A 17,621-nucleotide genomic window follows, 5' to 3' on the forward strand; every position below is an offset into this window, starting at 1 on the left:
GGAGGGACGACCGGGTCTTGGTAGATTTGCAGTGGTCTGATACTCCTTCCATTTCAATATAATTGCTTGCACAGTGCTCCTTGAGATGTTTAAAGCTTGGGAAATCTTTTTGTATCCAAATCTGGGTTTAAATTTCTCCACAACAGTATCTCAGACCTGCCTGGTGTGTTCCTTTGTCTTCATGGTTCTCTCTGCACTTTAAGCAGAACCCTGAGACTATCAAAGAGCAGGTGCATTTATACGGAGACTTGATTACACACAGGTGCATTCTATTTATCATCATCAGTCATTTAGGACAACATTGGATCATTCAAAGATTGTCACTGAACTTCTGGAGTGAGTTTGCTGCACTGAAAGTAAAGGGGCCGAATAATATTGCACGCCCCACTTTTCAGTTTTTTATTTGTTAAAAAAGTTTAAATTATCCAATAAATTTCGTTCCACTTCACGATTGTGTCCCACTTGTTGATTCTTGACAAAACATTACAATTTTATATCTTTATGTTTGAAGCCTGAAATGTGGCGAAATGTTGAAAGGTTCAAGGGGGCCGAATACTTTCGCAAGGCACTGTATATATATATATATATATATATGTATGTACATACGTACATACAGTCAAACCTCGGTTTTCGAACGTCCCGGTTCTCGAACAAATCGGAATTCGAACAAAAAATGTGAGATTCTTTTGCTTCTTTTGTCGGACAAAATTCGGAGGTCGAACCTCGCGAGATGAGCCGAAAGGACCCGAGAAAATCTGACTGCGCGGCCCGAATGCCGACTGACTCCGTTCGTTATTGTAGTTTCGTTACTTTGAGGATTGTATTAACCCCTAATCATGCCTCCAAAGAAAGCAAGTGGGAGCAGTAAAGTCATCCTAAAACACAAAGACGCTCTTAAAAATATGCGACAGTGAGCACCTGGCGCGCTGCGGTTGCGCGATTGGACCAAATTAAGCTCCCTGCGCACTGAGGTCCACTTAAATTTTGGAAAGTACATCAGGACTTTAAATATATTTTTTAAATTTCAGCAACGGCTCTGTCACAATAATGCGACCAGCGCGGTGCAGTTGCGCGGTCGGCGGCGCGCTACGGTTGCGACTTCGGCGGTGCACTGCAGTTGCGCGATAGGACAAAAATGCGCAAATGAAAAAATGCTTAAAAAAGGTGGTTTTTTTTAGTCTTGGAACGGATTAAAATTGTTTCCATTATTTGAAAGGGGAAAAATAGATTCGGAATTCGATTGATATACTTCTCGAACCGCAACATCACGTTACTTTCTAAATCCACATGCTTGTAAAAGTAAAAACGTAGCTTTGTGTTTTTTTGTTTCGATGTGCTCCTTTAATGTTCCTAGTTATTTTTTCGTACAACTTAATTTGTTCCCAGGGCATTTTACCTTTTCCCCATAATTTTCCAGGTTTCTTTCATGACTGGAAAATTGGTCAATCAATGCAATAAGAAAGGAACAAATACAAGTAAGTCGATTCATTCAAGGATACGTAACAATCACATGCAGGCGATCATTGGAGTGGTGATGATAGAAAATGAAGAGCAACCCAAAGCCGAAAACAGCCATGATGTGGGCAGTCAGAGAAAGGAGGAAGAGGAAGAAGTATCTGTAATTCCTCTTGCCGATGCAGTTATTAACCCAAGGACAGTGGTGGTCAAATTCCTGTAGAACCAAAGAAAACATCTCTGAGATCAAGCCCAAGAAATCACGGACGTTTGACAGTAATCTATGTAAAAATGAGGCAGATATAGAAAAAAGAACTCTATGTATTATATGACAGTTAGATCCCGAGTAACGACTGCAAGGTTCAGGGGCGATATTAGGATCAGAAGTTTAGGGTTGCTACACACAGGTTTATGGGTGGTAGAGGGGGGCCAAGGATCTATGTGTGGGGTTTGTGGTCTTTTTATTTTATTGTGTGAAGACTGAGGCGTGTTACTTTAATTCTGATTCTCTGAAGCATTCACACGTGTGTTTTTCTGATTCCTATTATTATTATTATTATTATTATTATTATTACACACACTTTTTTGTCCTCCCAATACTCCCACATAGTATATCCGATTCACACCATTCCAAATTCATACTCCACACATTCATGCTTAGCCTTAGATTCAACTTTATTCATCCTTCTGGTGCCAGTAACTGAATCTGATTCTTATTCTTATTATTATTATTATTGCTTATTACACTCACTTTTTTGTCCGATTCACACCGTTCCAATTTCAACATACTCCACACATAAATCCCCTCCGTGAGTCGTCACCTTATCGTGGTGGAAGGGTTTGCGTGTCCTAATGATCCTAGGAGCCAAGTTGTCCGAGGCTTTATGCCCCTGGCAGGGTCACCCATGGAAAAAGGGTCCTAGGTGAGGGGCCAGACAAAGCACGGCTCACAAAAACCCCTTATGAGGAATACTACAATTGGATTTTGTTTTCCCTCGCATGCGGGTCACCGGGGCCCCCCTCTGGAGCCAGGCCTAGAGTTGGGGCTCGAAGGTGAGCATCTGGCACAGCCCGGAAAGGAAACGTAGGTCACCTTTCCCATGGGCTCACCACCTGTGGCAGGGGCCAAAGCGGTCGGGTGCTAAGTGAGCTGGGCGGTGACCAAGGGCGGTCCGATTGCTCTCTGGCAGAAAAGGAGCCCGAGCTGGTGTGCGAGGCAGAAAAGTTCCGACTCGGCATAGTCGGACACAGTTCGGGTTCTGGTACAAGTCTTCTTGAGAGGCGCTGGAATCTCTGGAGTTGCCCACGGTGAGAGGCGTCGGGCAGGTCTGGGCATATTTAAAGCCCCCCAACTGGGCGCCTGCACATCAGGGTTAACCCTGGTAAACGCGAGGGCAGCCTCCCTCCGCCTTCAGGTGAGGGGACGGGTCCTGACTGTTGTTTCTGTCTATGCACCAAACGGCAGCTCAGAGTACTTTTTAGAGTCCTTGGAGGAAGTGCTGGAAAGCACAATACCGTTCTGCTGTTCTATTATTGGACTTCTGTGCTCGACATAGATTGTCCACAATGAACACCATGTTCAAGCATAAGGATGTCCATGTGTGCACTTGGCACCAGGACAACCAAGGCCGCACTTCGATGATTGACTTGATTGTAGTCGTGTCATCGGATTTGTGGCCGCATGTTTTGGACACTTGAGTTTAGACCAGGGGTGGGCAAACTTTTTGACTTGCGGGCCGAATAGGGTTCTAAATTTTGACCGGGGGGCCGAACCAGGAGCAGATGGATGTAGTGTTTGTGTGAAGTAATATAAATTGCATAAAAGGTTTTTATTTTTAGTAGATACTAAAGCATGGATATTAAAAAAAAGCTTTTTGAAAACAAATGCATTTATTAACAGCATTAAAAAAATATTTCACCAAAAAACTACTATCAGTGATTCTTATTAAATACGACACTGTTATGATGAATAACATTTTCCATCACTTCAGCGCCTGCAGGTCAGATTTATGAAATATGTTTATCTAATGAGGCGAAATCACATCCAACGGCAAACATTCTGACCAAATACATCATCTTGAAGAATCAGTGAAAGAATACATCTAAATAAAGTAATAAAGAAATCAATAGTATTGTTGGTTTCCCTTTTTGGCTAGTGCATCATAGTCTGGAGTAAAATTTGTTGTGGTAATTTTTAGGATAGAGCCGAAGTGTCGGTCCGTTAACCTAGATCTGTGACGGGCTTTGTTGACGTTCATGTGGCTGAACGTCTTCTCACACACGTAGGTCGAGCCAAATTGTCCACTCTTTTTTAACATTCGGCACTCACTGTCCACCTTTCTTTTCTTCGGGCCACTCATTTTAATGGAAGGATTCCAGGGGAAGGTTTGTGGGTGGCATTAGCGTAAAACTGTATCTGAAAACTCAGCGCGCGAATTACGAGAATATTGACGTCACAGCCTACACTCGAAATTCGGCACTGATAGATGAAATTACTACGTACTACTGAGTACGCACGCACACGCACTTGTGAGTGTGCACCGAGCTTTCTGACACGGCTCCCGGGAGTAAATGCGCGGGCGGGCGCTTCCCCATCTACTGGGGAAACATAGTAATTGCAGGGAAAATGACCCAAAAAAAAATTAATACAATTTATTCAGGTTTGGCGGGCCGGATTAAACGGCCCCGTGGGCCGGATGTGGCCCGCGGGCCGTAGTTTGCCCACCCCTGGTTTAGACACTTGAGCTGTCAACTGAACACCACCTGGTGGTGGGTTGGCTCCGATGGTGGGGGAAGATACCGGTCCGACCTGGCAGACCCAAACGTACTATGAGGGTTTGCTGGGAAGGTCTGGCAGAATCCTCTGTCAGAAAGAGCTTCAACTCCCACCTCCGGCAGGGCTTTTCCTACGTCCCGGAAGAGGCGGGGGACATTGAGTCAGAATGGACCATGTTCCGTGCCTCCATTGTTGAGGAAGCTGACCAGAATTGTGGCCATAAGGTGGTCGGTGCCTGTCGTGGCGGCAACCCCTGAATCTGCTTGTGGACACCGGCGGTAAGGGATGCCATCAAGCTGAATAAAGAGTCCTATCAGCCCGATAGGGCTGTGGGACTCCGGAGGCAACCGACAGGAGTGGCCGAACCGGATAGTCAAGCGGAACACGGCTTCAGCGGTTGCTGAGGCAAAAACCCGGGCATGGGAGGAGTTTGGCAAACCCATGGAGAATGACCTCCGGACGGCTTTGAGGAGATTCTGGTCCACCATCCGGCGTCTCAGGAGGCGGAAACAGTGCACCGTCTACACTGTTTACAGTGGAGATGGCGTGCTGCTGACCTCGACTCGGGACGTCGTGAGTCGGTGGGGAGAATACTTCGAAGACCTCTTCAAATCCACGATACACCTTCCATTGTGGAAGCAGGGCCTGGAAACTCTGAGGTTGACTCTCCAATCTCTGGGGTCGAAGTCACAGAGGTAGTTAAGAAACTCCTCGGGGCAAGGCCCCGCGGGTAGATGAAATCCACCTGGCGTTCTTAAAGGCGCTGGATGTTGTGGGGTTGTCCTGGCTGACATGCCTCTACAACATTGCGTGGACATTGGGGTTGGTGCTTCTGGATTTGCAGACTAGGGTGGTGGTCTCCCTTTTTAAGAAGGAGGACCAGAGGGTGTGTTCCAACTACAGAGTAGTCACACTCCTCAGCCTCCATGGTTAGGTCTATTCAGGGGTGCTGGAGAGAAGGGTTCGTCGGGAGGTCGAATCTCAAAATCAGGAGGAGCAGTGTGGTTTTCATCCAGGCTGTGGAACAATGGATCAGCTGTATACCCTCGGCAGGATCCTCGAGGATGCATGGGATTTCGCTCAACTAGTCCACATGTGTTTTGTGGACTTTGAGAAGGCGTTCGATCGTGTCCCTCGGGAAGTTCTGTGGAGGGTGCTTCGGGAGTGCAGGGTCCCGAACCAACTTATAAGGGTCCTTGTATCATCAATGCCAGAGCTTGGTCCGCATTTCCGGCAGTAAGTTGAATTTGTTCCCAGTGAGGGTTGGAGTCCGCCAAGGCTGCCCTTTGTCACCGATTCTGTTCATAACTTTTATGGACAGAGCTTTTAGGCACAGCAGAGCCATTGAGGGTGTCCGGTTTTGGGACCTGAGCATTGCATCTCTCCTTTTTGCAGATGACGTGGTGCTGTTGGCTTCTTCAAGCCGTGATCTCCAGCTCTCACGGGAGCAGTTCGCAGCCGAGTGTGAAGCGGTCGGGATGAGGGTCAGCACCTCCAAATCTGAGACCATGGTCCTCAGTTGGAAAAGGGTGGAATGCCCTCTCCAGATCAGGGATGAGATCCTGCCCCAAGTGGAGGAGTTCAGGTATCTTGGGATCTTGTTCACGAGAGAGGGCAGGATGGAGCATGAGATCGACAGGCGGATCCGCGCAGCGTCTGCCGTGATGCAGACTCCGTACCGGTCCCTCGTGGTGACACGGATGGTTTGATAAATGTGTTATTTATGTTATAGTTATTTGAATAACTGTTAAGTTACGTCAGGTACGTTCTCAGTTCCTCGTTTGTGTTTATGTAATGTTAGCATACCATATCGTTTAGCCTGGTGTTGCCTATTCATGTCTGTTCTTAGTGATGGAGTTTGTCAAAAGAGGTTTCCCCCCAAAATGTGACTTGTCCTCCTTAGCGTATTGTATTTGTCAATGTGAAGTATTTTAAGATAATTCTGGTGCAAGGCACACCTTGAGTTTGCAAAATTTGTGAGGGCATGAATGGACACAGCACATTTCAGATTCATATTCACTTACATGATTGAAAATATTTTCATTCCACTTTTTTGGTGGTATTTTGTGTTGATTAATGACAAAATCTCAACAAAATAAATTCAAGTTTGTGTTTGTGAGGTCACAAATGTGAAAAAGTTCAAGGGGTATGAACATTTTGTTAAGACACCATACAATTGTATGTAACACACCTCAACACAGTTGTCACAGACAGAGCAGTGGGAGCAACGTGGTGGCCGGTAGAAGTGACAAGTTGAACACCATTTCATCCTGACCTGGATTCCTCTGATCTCCACAGTTTTATAAAGAGGAGCACGGAAGTCATCATCCTTATCCTCATCCTCCTCAGCTACAGACAGAGAAATTGATTAAAGACCAAACATGTCAACTTCAAAATCTATAATATTTGCGCAGTGAGAACATAAAATGACTATTGTTTCACTCTTGTTGAGTTCTTGTGGAGAAGCAGTCCCCACGTTACCAATTCCTTGGAATTCTTTGCTATTTTGCTATCAATTCCCTCAGCAAATCCAGTCAGCATGAAGTGTGTCACTACGCATGTTACGCACACGACGCAATATTGTGTAGTGACATAAGCAATGAGACACAGAGAGTGTTGCGTGTTTGATCCGCTGCGGAGGGTCAGTCAACAACCTAGCAGCAGCAACATTAGCCCGACGTGCAATTTTACTGCAGATAAGTAACTAACACTGCTTTACATGGTAGCTCAATTTCTATAATTGTAAAATCTGTCATGCAAATCGCGTCTCATGTTTTATTTTAGATAACGACGAGAGAAACCATCTGACTGGTTCAGACGCCAGCAGTACGGTACCTCTCGCATATCCGGTCACGGAGGCAGGGAGGAGCAAAATTGTCGAAGGAAAGGACTGAGGGATGTCATCGTACAGTGACAAAATTTGTAGTTAAAGGCTTGCACTCAATTGCCACTGTAGAAGCCCCTGATTTCTGGTAGGTGATGATTTCTATTGTCAGGCATGAGAATGGCAAATGTAAAAAAGCACGGAAAAGTAGCGGGGGGACATGCCGTCGCGGCGGGCGGGGGAATGCTTGCGAGTCGCCAAGGCTAACGTTGCCCGGCCAGCTGGCCGGCCACTCCCCCCATATAAATAATAATATAAAAAATTATTTTCTCAACGGATTTACACGATTCACGAAAATACTTTAGAGGGAAAAAAACACGGAAATCCACGGATCTGCGGAAAATTCTCATCTCTGTATTGTAGGACAATGTTTGCATTCTTCACTCTTGGGTTTGTAATGTCATATTTGCACAAAGATGCAATATAAAAACAAAATGACCATAATCGTTTATATGCTTCTTTTTCTCCCAAATGAGAATCGATAAGAGAATCGATAAAGAATTGTATCAAACAGAATTGAAAATGGAATCGGAGTCGCAAAAATGAAGAGGGGCGGAACTGTGAAGTGATCACTACCTGATGGTTTGTTAGCTCCGATGATGGGGGGGGGGGGTCTTGGGGGATACCGGTCCGACCTGGCAGACCCAAACATATTGGGGGGGTTTACTGGGAACGTCTGGCAGAATCCAGGGCCAGTTTGTCACGACCTCTACCTTGTCGGCGTGCATTACGACCATGCCTTCTTGTACCATGTATCCTAGGAATTTAATGGAGGAGGCATGAAACTCGCACTTCTCCACCTTGACATTCTTCAGCAGGCGAAGATTAGAATATCATCAAGGTAAACGAACGACTGCAGGCGCGGCGTATTGGTGAGGCCGAAAGGCACCACCTGGTAATTCTAGTGGACACTGGGAGTGCTGAGCGCTGTTTTCCACTCATCACCCTTTGATGCACACTAAGTGATATGTGTTTTGTAGGTCCAGTTTGGTGAAAACCGTGACCCCCTTGGAGGGTCTCAAATGTGGACAAGAGAAGGGGCAAGGAGTAGCGGTTCTTCATCGTGACTTCGTTGAGCCCGCGATAGTCGATGCAAGGGCGGAAGGAGCCATCCCTCTTCACACAAAAAAAAACAACCTGGCACTGGCGGGCGAGGAGGACAGTCGGATGATTCCAGCTGCCAGAGAGTTCTGGATGTACTCCTCCATTGCTTGGCATTCCGGGTTGGACAGAGAATAGAGCTATCCCCTGGGAGGAGAAGTGCCAGGCAGGTGATCGATTGCGCAAGGGCGGTGTGGAGGAAGGGAGATTGCCTTGGCCTTATTGAAGACCTCCTTGAGTCTATGATAGCAGGAGGGCCAGTTCACGATGTTGGTGTGTTGGTTGGTGGCAGGATCTCTGGGTGGACTTGCCGCCTCCTTCAGGTAACGACAGGGATGTCAAAGTCAAACACACCGAGGGCCAAAAAAACATATTTGCTACAAGCCGAGGGCCGGACTGGTTCAATGTTTATTAAAACATATCGAAATGATTGCACATAGCCTATTGAACCAAGACCTAACACAGTGTACATTATTTAATAATTAAATGAATATGGCAATATTTTGTTATGGCTCTGTCAGTAACTAAGTAAGGGAAAACATTTTCAACAGCCAAACAGCAAAAAATTTAATTGTTTTTAAAAACAAAATGTGTTTCTTAATATCAAGATAAATGCATAAATAAAAGTGCATGCATTATAAACTGAAAATGTATTATTGTGCTGCTCTATGATCTACCGATCACTGCTTTCAAATAGTAAATTAAAAAAATAATTCAAATCAGTTGTATTCTTTCTCATGGCTCTTATCTGCAATTTTCCCTGAGTCCATTCAACTGAAAAATAAATATAAATAAATAAAATACAAAAATTTATGGCACACAGACAAAACAATACTTCCTTCAAAGAAAAATCACGTCTTGTAGAAACAAATGTAAAAATGTAACTGAATTAAAAAATGGAAAATACGTTACTGCTCTGTGATGCTCACTTGTCTGAGGCTGAGCCTGATACTTGGAGGTGTCTCATCTTTTGTACAAGTTCATCAATGTTCGGGGTTAGGCTCTGAGCTGAGGAAATCCTCAGGATTGAGTGAAGGTGATTATCAGTAAGATGACTCCTCTGTGATGTTTTGTTTAGCTTCAACAAAGAGAACAGTTGTTCACACAGGTATGTGCTGCCAAAGCGTCCGAGCGGCTTGGATGCGCAACTGGGGCATTGTGTCGGGGATGGAATGTGAAAACTCGGCAGCACCCACTCTCATATTTTTCCTTCAGTGCGTCATTGCACTGGAGCTCAATCAACTCCATTTGTAGATTTGGTGGTGCACTTTCTACATCAACTGCAAAAGGATTGCTCGCTTTGTGATTTAGCATATGTGAACATAGCCTGTCTGGACTTAAGGCCTCATTTTAATTCTTCCACCTTCTGTAGCTTTTGTTCATATTCCATATTCTTGTCTTGTGTTTCTTAGACGTTTGATAGTGCCTTCTTAAATTAAATTCTGTCATTACAGCCACATTTTCTCCACACAGAAGACACACAGGTTTGCCTCTTACCTCCGTAAACATGTACTCTGCCTCCCACCTGGCCTGAAACCCCCTGTTCTCAGCGTCCACCTTACGTTTAGCCATTTTTGAGGAGGGGGGTATCAGAAAGTTGATCTTTGCTCTGACTACTGATGGATAATGAAGCCGCTTGTGCGCGCTGCAGTGACATCGCGGGCTACCGTTGCATTGTGGGAAATGTAGTGTTGGTGCGTGCAAAACACCAGCGGGCGGCTGTGGCCTGCGGGCCGGTTCTAATAGTAATTAAATGTCATCCAGGGGGCCATAGATAATCAATTCGCGGGCCGAATCTGGCCCGCGGGCCGTAACTCTGACATATGTGTGTAACGACAATAGCAGCACTCGCTCCACTGCCGCACGGACCCCGTCTCCCAGTCTATGACTGAGTTATGCTGCCACAGCCAGAGGTGTCCTAGGATGAGTGGCTGGTCTGGAACGTATAGAAGATGAAACTGAATTATGTCACGATGGTTACCCCAGAGAAGCATTGTTACCGGCACGGTGACGTCTGGCACTTCGCCAATCAGGCGGCTGTCCAGAGCACGAGCCAGAATGGGAGAACCCAGAGGGAAGTACTGGGAGAACCCAGAGGGAAGGACTGGATGCCCCACCAGCAAACGAGACCGGTGTCCAGATTGTTGGCCTCCGCACCGGAGTCTATCAGCGCTGCCACGGTCTTGTCCAGATGAAGGAGAGCTTTATTGTGGACGGGGAAACCAGTGCGGGCCGAGCTCACTCTGATCCCCCGTCCCCGAGTGAGCTCTGGCCTTTTACCGGACTATTCTGTGACCGCTCCCCCCGCAATACAGACAGACGTTCCAGTGGATTTGACAGCGACGCTCCTCCGCCATCAGAGTGGTGTGTCCCAGCTCCATGGGCTCAGCGGCACCGCCACTAGGGGCAGCTGGAGGTGAGCAAGCCGGCGGATGAGGCGGAAAGCAGGCAGGCAGAAGCGACCTTCTCTCTCGTTTGGGTCTGAATTCGTCAATCTACGCCCGTCGTCAACTATGATATCTTTGAGGGTCTGGGGGTGATCGTAGAAGATCATCAGGTCTTTAACGTGCTCGGACAGCCCGTTAAGAAATGTGCTTCCACCCGCTCCGCCCGGCCACCGTCTGGAACTCAATCGCGTAGGCGGCCACAGCCCGGTTCCCTTGTCGGAGCGCCAGCAATTCCCGGTTTGCATCCTCAGCGGTGGGAGCCAGGTCAAACAAGCAAAGGAGCTCGTTGACAAAAGTGTCAAATAACGCACAGGAGGGGGCGCGTCTTTTGTATTCGTCCATGCCCCAAAGGCCCTCACCTGTCAGGAGCGTCAAGGTGTAGCCCACCCTGGCCTTTTCCGTAACAAAGATTTGGGGCTTTAGGTCAAAATAGAGCATACAGTCTGATTGATAAAAAGGCGCAGACTTGCCTGGGGTCAAAATCGAACTGCTCGAGGTTACCGATCTTCAGTTCGGGAACATCTATGAGCTGGTGGGTTTCAGCTGCGCAACAGCCCTCTGACGCGGAAAGAGGTTCGGCCGGGGTGGTTCTACTGGTTCTGTTGGTATAGCCCTCGGGGAGGCCCTGGAGGATTTTTGCCATCCCCTGCTGTCGTTGCTGGAGTTGCTGTTGTTGCTGTCTGTTGGATGTCTGCCGTCAGGCTGGCGACTGCGCCTTCGGCGTGCTCCAGGCGGGACAATGCAGTCTGATTGTGCACTGGCTGCATTTTTGTGGTCAGTCTGTACTGTGATATACTGGACAGAACAGCCAATTGCAACAAGCTGCAGACTTTGTTTGTCGGGAAAGTTGAAGTGGAGTATTAGAGTTCTGGCAGGGTCGGTCTGACAGGTTGTTCTCCCCAGTGAGCCTGGCCATCCGGCTGGAACTAATCAGTCGGAGTGCGCAGTGAATAATTGTGGTCGATGGTAGGGACGGGCAGCGATCGGGACGTGGTCATAAATGGGCAAGTGGTCAGGGCGGGCGGCAGGCAGCGAGGGACGGGTCAGTAAACGGGCAGGGTCGGCAACGGGAGTCAGACGGGATATGCATAGTGAGCATACAAGTAGCATCACGGGACAGACTGACAAGGGCTGGCCGGGATGACGGGGTTTAAAAAAGGAGCTGTAAGGCATGACAGGTGCAGGTGATTTACTTGATTGGCGTGGCTGAGAGACTGGTAGACAGGTGGCGCGGGCACGTGACCGAAACAAACAACAAACAAAAACTCAATCTCCAGATGAACTTCTCAATATGCAAACACACACTGAGATGAACTCTGGAAGTGGCCTAGCAAAGGGTAAAGACAAAAAGAAATTACTCCGTCAACTGACACACTCTGAGAGATTTGCTCACGGGTCAGTTTTGGGGGGTTCAGAAGATGAATTTGGTTTGTAAAAGGAAGCAAAAAATCTTGATCGGTTCGGATCTCGAAAAGTTCGTAAGTAAAGGGGTAGATTCAAATTCCCTGTGAGCAAAAAATATATTCATATATCCAGTGGTTTAAAGTGTATGTGTTTATACCTATGTATTCATATATTTTACCTGTATAAGCATGTACTAATAATTTCAAATCTATATACTCTGAATTTTAGACATTTGCAGCCTGCATGTTTAAGAAGGTCAGCATGACCTATACAAGCTAACACCCAAATCAAGTCAAGTTCATTTAAATAGCCCTAAATCACAGGCAAGTCTCAAAGGGCTTCACATGTACAAAAAATTGACAATTATTCTCGAACATCCCCTGATCTTAAACATCCAGGAGGGCAAGGAAAAACAAAAAAGAAAACTCTACTGGGGGAAAAATGAGAAACCTTGAGAAGAGACTACAGATGGGAGGATCCCCCTTCCAGGATGACCAGGCTGCAATGGATGCAGAGAGGGCACATAGAACACATAATATAAAACAATCCAAAGAAAAAGTGGATGTCCAATTCAAAGTGAAGAGCTGCAGGAGGTGCGCTCAATTGTCCTGGCAGTGTCTTCGAGGGGAGTAATCCGCTGCAGTTCCCTCATGCTGATTGGTCCGCGAGAAATCCAGACAGCCGTTGTCAGTTTGGGTGTCACTAGAAGGGGGAGGGGCGAAAACACAAACTCCAGCCGAATCGGCCACCACAGGCTAATTAAAAGCCATATCATAAAAATGTGTCTTTAAACGCGTCCTAAATGTTTCTAATGAGGTAGCAGTTCTAATATCCATTGATAGGGCATTCCAAAGCTCTAGAGCCCAAATAGAAAATGCTCTAGACCCTGCAGACATCTTTTTGGCCCTCGTGGTCACTAAAAGACTAGCGTTTAGTGAGCGGAGGTTACGGGACGGAATGTAAGGAACAACTAATGCGATGAGATACGAAGGCGCTAAGCCATGCAATGATTTATAGGTTAATAGAAGAACCTTGAAGTCACATCTTAAATGGACCGGGAGCCAATGTAAGTTGGCTAATATTGGGGTAATGTGATCAAATTTTCTTGTCCGTGAGAGGAGTTGCAGCAACATTTTGTATTAACTGTAGACTTTTGATACTGCACTTAGGAAGACCAGAGAATAATCCGTTACAGTAGTCCAGGCGCGACGTAATAAACGCATGTATAACAGTTTCCGCATCACTGGTCGAAAGAATCGGACGAATCTTAGCAATATTATGGAGGTGAAAAAACGCAATTCTAGTTATGTTCTTAATGTGATTTTGAAAGGAGAGCGTTTGGTCAAACATTACCCCGAGATTAGTTACAGTATCACTCTGACTGATAGTACAGTTATCCATAGTTATAGTGGTTTCCTTAAATAAGTGGTGATAATGAGCTGGACCAATTATCAACATCTCAGTTTTATCTGGGTTAAGACGAAGGAAATTGAGAGACATCCGTGTTTGATCTCCGCAAGGCACGCCTCAAGGTTACAACAGTCCCACGGATTTGTCATCGATAACGGCATATATAATTGAGTGTCATCCGCGTAACATTGAAAACTAATGTTATAGCCATTGTATTCTTTTGTTCAGACAAGGCGTGTAGGTCTTACCTTAAAAAACTTTTCCGACAGTTTCGGCAGTAACTTCCGCCTTCGTCAGGCTATCATCAACGAAGACATAATGAACGCAATTCAACAAATAATGTTATATTTACGTATTATGTCCCTAAGCGGAATCATATAAATATTACATAGAATTGGTCCGAGTACCGATCCTCCACACCACAGTAAAGATAAAGCATTCTGAGATGTGATGGCGGAGGAGGTCTGAAAGTATTTTGAACATTTGATAATACAGTGGTACCTCTACTTAGGAACCCCTATACTTACGAACATTTCGAGACACGAACCGGAACCTTGCGATATTTTTTGCGTCTACTTACGAACCAATTTTCAACTTCCAAACCGACGCACTAGCCACCCCCACCACCCCCACCACCTCCTCCCGCCTTGTCTTCCTTGCTCTGCCATTCCCTGTGTGCAGGAAATCTGACGCGTGTGCAGGAAATCTGACGGGAGGGGAGAACAACTCTATGCTAACAGAGAAGTCGTCGTCTTGGCGACTGAGTCAAGTCAAGTTTATTTATATACCCCTAAATCGCAAGTCTCAAAGGGCTTCACATGTACAAAAATTGACAATTATTCTCAAGCATCCCCTGATCTTAAACTCCCAGGAGGCCAAGGAAAAACTAAAAAAAAAACAACTGGGGGAAAAATGAGAAACCTTGAGAACAGACAACAGATGGGAGGATTCCCCTTCCAGGATGACCAGGCTGCAATGGATGAAGAGAGGGCACATAGAACACATAATATAAAACAATCCAAAGAAAAAGTGGATGTCCAATTCAAAGTGAAGAGCTGCAGGAGGTACCCTCAATTGTCCTGGCAGTGTCTTCGACGGTGGTAATTGGTTGATGAGAAATCCAGACAGCCGTTATCAGTTTTAGTCACCGAAAACACAAACTCCAGCCGAATTGGCCACCACAGGTTAATTAAGGCCATGGGGTCCTGCGGGTCCTGACGGCGTCACTGGGCGTGTCCTGAAGGACTGCGCAGATCAGCTGGCTGGAGTCTTCACAAAGATTTTCAACCAGTCCCTTACCGAGTCCACCGTCCCATCCTGTTTAAAATCCTCCACTATAGTCCCCCTGCCCAAGAAACGCCACATCACCAGCCTTAAAGACTACCGGCCAGTCGCACTCACCCCGGTGGTGATGAAGTGCTTTGAAAAGCTGGTACGGGGTCACATCACAGCACTCCTGTTCAGAGGTTTTGACCCCCACCAGTTTGCCTACAGGGCGAATAGATCCACAGAGGACGCAGTAGCTACAGCCCTCCACACTGCACTGTCCCACCTGGAGCAGCCGGGGAGCTATGTGCGGATGCTCTTCGTGGATTTTAGCTCTGCTTTTAACACCATCCTCCCCCACAGACTGGTGGACATACTGGGGGGCCTGGGACTTCCACATAATACTTGCAGGTGGATTAAGAGCTTCCTGACGAGTCGCAGCCAGAGGGTGAGAGTGGGCCGTCATACATCCACACCTCTCAGTCTTGGTACCGGCTCCCCACAGGGCTGCGTACTGAGCCCACTGCTTTACACGCTCTACACACATACATGCACCCCCGCCCACCGCAGCAACACCATCGTGAAATTTGCGGATGACACAACCGTGGTGGGGCTCATCTCAAAGGGGGATGAGTCTGCCTACAGGGACGAAGTGGTGCAGCTATCGAGTGGTGCGGAGAGAACAATCTGCTCCTAAACACGGCTAAAACCCAAGAACTGGTCATTGATTTTAGGAGGAAAAATAAAACGGACATTCCACCAGTTATCATCAACGGGGTCTGTGTGGAGAGTGTCCTCCTTCCGCTACCTGGGAGTCCACATCGAGGAGGACTACACCTGGGGCGTGAACACCTCTGAGATGCTTAAAAAGGCCCAGCAGAGACTCTACTTCCTAAGGGTGCTGAGGAGGCACAGCATTACACAAAGACTGCTGGTGTCCTTCTATCGCTGCTCCATAGAAAGCACTTTAACGTACTGTATATGTGTTTGGTACTCCAGCTGCACTGCTGCTCAGAGGAAAAACGCTCCAAGGGGTCATCAACACAGCACAGAAGATCATTGGCTGCCCTCTCCCCACACTGGAAGACCTACACAGAACCCGCTATCTCAAAAAAACACAGAACATTCTGTAGGACACTTCCCACCCTGGCCACTCCCTTTTCGAACTGTTGCCATCAGGCAGACGCTACAGATCAATTAGGTCAAGGACTAGCAGATTCGCCAACAGTTTTTACCCTACAGCGGTAGTCACATTGAATGCCGCTAAAAGAAAATGATTGTCTGTGTATGTTCTTCTGTGGGTTTTTAGCTTGTATTTTTTTATCTTTTTATTCTATTCATTCTATTTTTTTTTAATTTCATGCACTGATCGGTTGGCACTTATTAAATTTCATTGTACATGTGTGACAATGACAATAAAGATCTATTCTATCTATTCTATGGCATAAAAATGTGTCTTTAATCGTTTCTTAAATGTTTCAACTGAGGTAGCAGTTCTGATATCTATCGGTAGGGCATTCCAAAGTTCTGGATCCCGAATAGAAAATGCTCTAGACCAAGCCTGGCCAACCTGGGGCTCCCGAGCCGCATGCAGCTCTTTGACTAGTTTCATGCGGCTCTTTTACGTTCATATCAACATTTGTGTTTGTGGGTTTTTTTGTGCGTCTTCGCTTCGCTTGTGTTCAATAGGGTATTTTCGTCAAACGCGCATGGGTTAGGTGAAATCCCACAAAGCAGGAGGGGCAAACCCATTCGACTAAACAGTCAGTTTTGCTCTCAAAATGGCAGGGAAAAAATGCACAGCTAAATGTAAATATGAAGATGAACTCAGGATGTTCATAACAGAGTAGGAAAGTTTATATTTTTTGTTGAATGTAATGGCAAGCCATTCTGCCTGATATGTCAGACGTCATTAGCGCATTTCAAAGCTTCAAATCTTCAGCGCCACTTCAGCTCACTCCATCGTAACATCGATAAGGACTTTCCAAAAGGGACTGAATTTCGCAAGCGCAATTGGACACTGAAATGTCAGGCAGAAAAACAGGTACAGTTTTTCCAAAAAATTACAAAGCACCCAGAGTTTGTCGCGCGCGCATCGTATCAACTGGCTTGGAACATTGCACGGGCTAAAAAGCCATAAAATGAAGGAGAGTTTGTTAAAAAATTCCTCAGTGACGACGTTGAAATCTTGTTGAAAACGACAAACTAAAACGAAGGGTATCAGACATCCAACTGTCCCGCCACACTGTTGAACACAGTATATTGGACATTAACAGGAATGCCAGAAGTCGCACTAAGCAACATGCATAGTAAGTGAAACAACGCTATTGTAAATTATTAAGTTTTTGTTTGTAGACTTTGTTGAACTGAGAGTTTGTGTGTGTGAGACAGTGCACACAATGTTCATTGTTGAAAATGACTGGCCTGTGGTCTTAATACTGTAGGAGTCAATTTCTGTCATTATGATGGTGGTGTGTGACATGATAATTGTATAACTGTATCTTGCTCAAGAATACATTGGCATGATCACATTGGCCAGGGATCAAACCCGCATACTCTGGGTTGGGAGACAACCACTCTACCACTGATCCTGACACCTCCCCCAGCATTCATGCCCATGATTGTGTATGCAAATAACTCAATATAAACTGATCACAAATAAAATAATACTGCTTGTATTACACTACCGCTTATATACAAACATACAAGAATGGAGGAAATTTAGTGACAATAACTGACAAATCAGCTAGTTTACATTATGATCCTGAACACTTTCAGGGTTTTTCAGTTTCTTTGAAGATGTGGTATTGAGCAATGTCGTTTTACAATATCTCACTAACACATTAGTGGTAATTTTTTCAGCTGTTTTTAAATTTGA

At 46.0% G+C, this 17,621-nt stretch overlaps 1 protein-coding gene and 1 long non-coding RNA gene across 2 annotated transcripts in view; one reads left to right on the forward strand and one right to left on the reverse strand.

Annotated features, from left to right (window-relative positions):
* LOC119124509 (palmitoyltransferase ZDHHC5-like) overlaps window positions 1–17,621 on the reverse strand; it is a 147,438-nt gene that overhangs the window by 104,977 nt on the left and 24,840 nt on the right. The window contains exons 4-5 of the mRNA XM_037254565.1: window positions 6,423–6,580; window positions 1,500–1,672 (exon numbers count right to left, since the gene is read on the reverse strand). Of these exons, the coding sequence (XP_037110460.1) occupies window positions 1,500–1,672; window positions 6,423–6,580 (331 nt within the window). The remainder of the gene's footprint in view (window positions 1–1,499; window positions 1,673–6,422; window positions 6,581–17,621) is intronic.
* Window positions 6,858–8,938, forward strand: LOC119125002. The gene is made up of 3 exons (XR_005098401.1): window positions 6,858–7,203; window positions 7,877–7,956; window positions 8,096–8,938. It is a non-coding gene; the product is annotated as an uncharacterized LOC119125002 (long non-coding RNA).

Source organism: Syngnathus acus, chromosome 1, assembly GCF_901709675.1.
Source record: "Syngnathus acus chromosome 1, fSynAcu1.2, whole genome shotgun sequence".
In the NCBI taxonomy this organism is placed as follows: Eukaryota; Metazoa; Chordata; class Actinopteri; order Syngnathiformes; family Syngnathidae; genus Syngnathus; species Syngnathus acus.